The 5358-nt window shown below is 46.4% G+C and overlaps 1 protein-coding gene across 1 annotated transcript; it reads left to right on the plus strand.

Moving 5' to 3' along the window:
• Positions 1-741: 741 nt before the first annotated feature.
• Positions 742-4858, plus strand: cdkn1cb (cyclin dependent kinase inhibitor 1Cb). The gene is made up of 3 exons (XM_078220449.1): positions 742-2837; positions 3307-3441; positions 4085-4858. The coding sequence occupies exons 1-2, from the start codon at positions 2327-2329 to the stop codon at positions 3411-3413; spliced, it is 618 nt and encodes a 205-aa protein (XP_078076575.1). The 5' UTR covers positions 742-2326; the 3' UTR covers positions 3414-3441; positions 4085-4858.
• The last annotated feature ends 500 nt before the right edge of the window (positions 4859-5358 follow it).

Consider the following 5358-nt stretch of genomic DNA (forward strand, 5'->3'; position numbering starts at 1 on the left):
TCTCTGGCAGGATTCGACGACATGAAACCCAGGAGTATGAGTAAACATCCACCTTCCAAAAATAAGTATGAAGTCTCACAACACCAGGTTAAAGGCATTCCAAAAATAAATTAAAGTACTCCAAAGGCTTAGAGAAAATCGTTTTTCTTTAATGTTAAAAGGAATCTTTAATCCGCTTTGGTCTACTCCCACCTGGGACCGTTGTTGGGCTCTACTTTTAAGTTTATAGTGTGTGAATCACAGGACCTTTTGAGATTGAGGAAAAAATATTCCCATGTCTGCAAGTGTATTTTCTTTGGAGAGGGTGTGTGTGGGGTGGGGTCATGCTCTGTTTATTAATAGGGAGTAGCCAGGTATTTTTAGAGCAATTACTATGCGTTGCAAAGTTGCTGAATGACAACTTGAACTTTGTTACAAGACCGCAGGAGACATTGCGGCTTTAAATGACACATTGCGTAAGCAACGACTCCTCTGCATTTGAACTGAAGTCTATGGAGTTGTAATAAAGTCTGCCCAAGCGAGCGTGTGCGGCCAGTTTGCCTTTCTGTGAATTAAATAATCTGTCTGAAGCTTCTGTCTCCAGACCCCACTGGGTCAAATCTGTTATTAACAATACTCCGCTTCGCTCCACATGTTATTATCTTGATTTTTTTTGGCTGGGGGGGGGGGGGGATTCCCTGGGTCATTTGGTGTGATCTTTTTCAATAACCTATGCAAATTTCCAAATTCTTTTTTTCCGAATTTCCGGATTCTGTGAAGATGTCGGGGATATTGCATCAGGTAATGTGTGCGCTGGCAAAGGTGGGGTTAGAGTCGGTGTAAATTGCCTTCTGAGTACAGGGGTCAGAGACTGGATTACAGCAGGAGGGTGGGTGGAGGGGAGAGTGTCTTATTTCACCAACACGCAAAAGCCACATCACAACAAACGTGTGTGTGTGTGTATTTTTTTAAGAAAAAGAAAATAAAAGATTCCCTAAACACACACAGGTCTGTGGTGCAGTTTCGTTGTAGCCGGAACAATGTGTATTTTACAACAATACGAAACTGCCTCCTCCACAGGGGGCGAGCAACGGCGATGGCTAATCTGCTGTGAGGTGAAGGCAGTTGGGGGGGGGAGAGGAGGTGGGTTCCTGATGTCGGTGAAGGAGCTTCGCCATGTAAGGTGGTATATTTGTCAGAAAGTCGTCAGTTAATAGGACTCAAATGTTATCGGTTTTCCCAGCGGGAAGATGCGGGATGTAAACAACTCCCTAAAAGGTTTCGTTGACAAAGTCACCACACTCCAGAGAAGGAAGAGAACGACCGCAGCAGCTGAATGCGTGCAACACTACAGCAAAAAGAGAGTTTACAACCAGTATCGCTGTGGATCAGAGAGAGGGAGGAACGTGTTTTCCCAAACCTGTGTTTACTCTAGCAGCTGACGGGCTTTTCTTCAGCGCTGCGCTCAGAACCCCACAGGGATAAAGTATTGTTTTGTCTGTTGGAACTGAAACCATCATTAAGTTAAAAAACCTCAAAAAATGTTTTTATTACCCCTGGAACTCGTAAACATTCTTTAAAAGCCCATGTTGAGTTAAAAGCACCTCTGCGGTCTCCACCCAATTCACAACGAGGAGGTTAAAAAAAATTCCTGCACGCTATATAATAATACATTACCAAGTAATATTTTGGCGAGGAACGTGTGAGATGTGTATGAGTCAAGTAGAGATGGATTTTTACGTGTTTTGCAGCGACAATCTTATAATTGGTTTGATAAGCTGGTTTGCAGCTGCGAATTTGTTATTGTTTCTGGTGATAGAGGTTTAAAAGGCCAGTGTGTGTGTGTGTGTCTTTGCACATTGTCCCACACTCAGCAACTCTTTGGTGGAGTAATCGTAGTAAGTAGATCCTGGCGTAAACAAAGAGAGGACGCGGGCTGCCAATCAAAGGCAGCCCAGCCCTGCTGATTGACAGGGACCTGGCCCAATCCAGGCAGATGGGGGCGGTGCCAGTGGGGGGTGGGCGTGGTCAGAGGGGGGTTTGAATGAAGGGATTGGGCAGTGAGGGGAAAGGAGGGCGGGAGCTGAGTGTGCTGGTTAAATAGCATCGAAGAGCTGGCGGCAGAGAAACATCGCAAACGCGGCAGCCAGAGCGGTATCGTTCTTCTCCTGAATACACATTAAATCCTGCCCCAGGGCTCTGCTTCTTGTAGCATTCACTTTATTGGCAACAGCTACCCCACTGTTTGCAGAAGGAGCTTCCCACCCTCCAATTCCCCCACCCCCCGTTTGCTGGTGTAATTCCCTCTCCTCCTTCCCCCGCTCTTGGCATTTCACCGGGACGTGCCATGTCCAGCGTGCAGCAGCTCCCCAGCGGCTGCCTGGAGAGGATGGCGGCCAGGAGGACCTACCCCCTGCACGCCAGGACGGCCGTGTGTAGGAGCCTCTTCGGACCCATCGACCACGACGAGCTGCGGCGGGAGACCAAGAGCAGGCTGCGGGAGATCAGCGAGAGGGACCGCAGGAAGTGGAACTTCAACTTCGCCACCGACACCCCGCTGCAGGGAGGGCAGTACCAGTGGGAGGAAGGCGGCGACGTGCCCGCTTTCTACCGGGAGAGCGTCCAGAGGGGCAAGGTGCGGCTGCCGTGCCCGCCTCCGGAGCCCGGCAGCTCGGACACCGACAGCAGCGATTCCGCCGGCCTGGACAGCAGGGACTCGCCCGACCTGGTCAACCGGTTGTTGGGACTGGAAAGCAGCGAGACCAACCAGGAGAACCGATCGGATAACTTGCACTCAGGAATTAAAGGGGCCAGGGGGGCTTGCTCGTGCAAAAGGGGTTCCACGGCACGCATCACAGGTGAGGGGAACAAGCAGTGTTGTTTTAAATAAGAGCCTTTCAGTGTGTGTTTGGTTTGTAATGGGTGCAGATTGTAATCTCTCCTGGTGGTTGTTGTTGAAGGGCGAGTTGTTTTGGTACCGTGTAGTAGAGCTCGCTCTCTTTGAGAAATGCTTGCACAGCAACATTCTGCTTTAAGGGGAGAACAGCTCACAATGCGAACCAACAGAATGATAAAAGTCCATAGATCTCCTTGCCGTTTCCAAGGCTCATTCCGCCAAAATGTTGGGAATAAAACATTTAATTATTTGACCAGATTTGAATACTTGAAAGAGTTAAATGACCTTTTTATAAAAAAAAACAAATGCAGTGTTTTAAACATGTCGACATTATTTAATGTAACCGGGGGTTTGATCATTGTAATTGGGGAAAAGAGTCAAATGGCCTTTTTTGTTTTTTTTGTTCTAAACACAAATCTTATCGTGAACAGATTTTTTCGCCAAGCGAAAGAAGACGGTCGGATCTAAAGGTGCCAGTGAGAACGGCCCCCTCTCTGGGATGTCGGGGGAACAGACTCCACGCAAGAGAATACGATAAGGCAAGAAAAAAAAGGACAGAAACTAAAGTGAGTCCCTCGAAGAAGGGCTGGGAGGATAAAAACAAGGGCTGTGTGTGTGGGGAGCAATGAGAAATGGTTGATAGTAGACCTTGTAGTAAACAATTCACTCGGGCTTTTACGTCAGGCTTTTGGGGCGAGGTTTTGGGCTGTCATTTTGTCCCGTGACTAATATTTGGAGAAGGCGAGCTCCAGCTCCCGGGAATCTGTTTTCTTTTAAAGCACTTTTCGGAGCTGTTCAGTTGTGTGTTTGATGTGGGGAGGGGGAGACAGTGGGAGTGGGCTTAAAGCGGCAGAATTACCTGGCCATGATTAGGGATCTGGTTATGACTTTTTTCTGTTGCTTTATTTGTTTGAATTTGTAACCTGAGTCACAATCTCTGACAGTCAGGATTTTACTAACTTTTTTTTTGGGGGGGTGTTAATGTTTCATGGTGACGTCAGGCGGGGGGTGGGTGGGGTGGGGGGAGGGGTGGCTGCAGACGTCACGGGTGTGGGTAGATTTGAGCTGACTCACCACTAGTGTGGGGGAAGATCTGATTTAGTAATGTCATTAACACATTCTATTGTCTGCCTCAGGATCCGGCCACTAATGGTGTTCTTTTCCCTTCTCTATTTTTTTCCCCACCCTCTCTCCCACTGCACTTTGTAGATATTTGCACTCCACTTTTTTTTTTACGAATTTTGATTACCGAAAGAAGTGGCTGACAGCGCCGATCACCATCTTGACGACTACTCCCAGACTGAGCAAAGAATAAAAAGACATTTGATCCGAAATTCAGAAGAGCGAATGATTGGCCGCCTTTCGAATATGTGGAATGAATGCGCAGTACATGTAGCAAAAGCAACCTCCAGTGGCGGAGGTACCACTGCAGCAGTGTTAGAAAGGAGCACAGCGTGCAATGTGAACCTATCCAGTTGCATTGTGTGTATCGACACTGACCAAGAGGAAGTGTACATGATTCACAATGAGTATATTACGGGCAAAAAAAAAGTCAGTTCTAAATAAATAGTGCTCTGCTGATGTCTCTCAGTACAACTCGAGATGTATATTTGTAAAATACAAAGGCTTATACTAACTTATATTTACTATTTATGTTAAGAATGGTTCTGATCAGTTGTGGCTCCCAATGATCTCCCTTTGTTGTGGGACAAAAGGGCGCTGTTGACTTGCTTTATTTACAAAATTTGTAAATATTGTGTTTTTTTTTATTTTTTTAGTTTTGTGTCTTTCGTTCAGACCCTGTTTTGTAGCTAAAAAAATGTTTAGGTTACTTGAAGGTGAGCTGTCCCTTTTTTGTTTTTGTTTTCCTGAGCCGTTCACGTGCCACTGCCACTTGTGTGTGCGTGGGTCACATTTGGAAAGACAAAAAAATGCATATCTTTTTTTTCCGCTGAATAAATGAATACCCTTTTCAATGATACACACACACAGTACCGAGTCTCCTTTATCTTCTCGTCCTGATTCTCTGAGTGGTCTGTTGCACAGTCGTGTGTGGAAACTTAACATCTCCACAACCGCCTCCCGCCTCTGCATGGTCTGTGAGTGATTGCTGTCATGGCCTCTGGGTGAATGCTGAGCTGCTGTGTTACAAAACGTTACTCTTCACCCTCTCGCTGCAATGACCGCGCGGGCCTGTGTAAGATAGAATCTTTAAACAACTCGTTAAGTGCTGGACTTAAGCTGTTGGGCTGCCGAAGTAAGCTAAATATTGCAGAAGAAATTTTTATTTGACAGGATATTGTTGGAGGGCGTGAATCGTGTTTTTCTTTGTAAATCGACACATTATTCATTCATGGGATCTGGGTGTCATGGCTGGGCCAGTATTTAGGCCCAACCCGAATTGTCCTTGAGCTGAGTGGCTTACTGGGGCATTTTAATATTGCTTTATAAATATATATTAACATAACAGGCGGTACAGAATG

This window comes from Mustelus asterias, chromosome 9, assembly GCF_964213995.1.
Source record: "Mustelus asterias chromosome 9, sMusAst1.hap1.1, whole genome shotgun sequence".
Classification (NCBI taxonomy): Eukaryota; Metazoa; Chordata; class Chondrichthyes; order Carcharhiniformes; family Triakidae; genus Mustelus; species Mustelus asterias.

What these genes read in the sequence shown, in the direction of transcription:
- cdkn1cb (XM_078220449.1), top strand. Translation starts at nt 2,327, where the DNA reads ATGTCCAGCGTGCAGCAGCTCCCCAGCGGCTGCCTGGAGAGGATGGCG. An exon ending in TTCCACGGCACGCATCACAG is followed by an intron (nt 2,838 to 3,306) that starts GTGAGGGGAACA and finishes TATCGTGAACAG; the next exon opens with ATTTTTTCGCCAAGCGAAAG.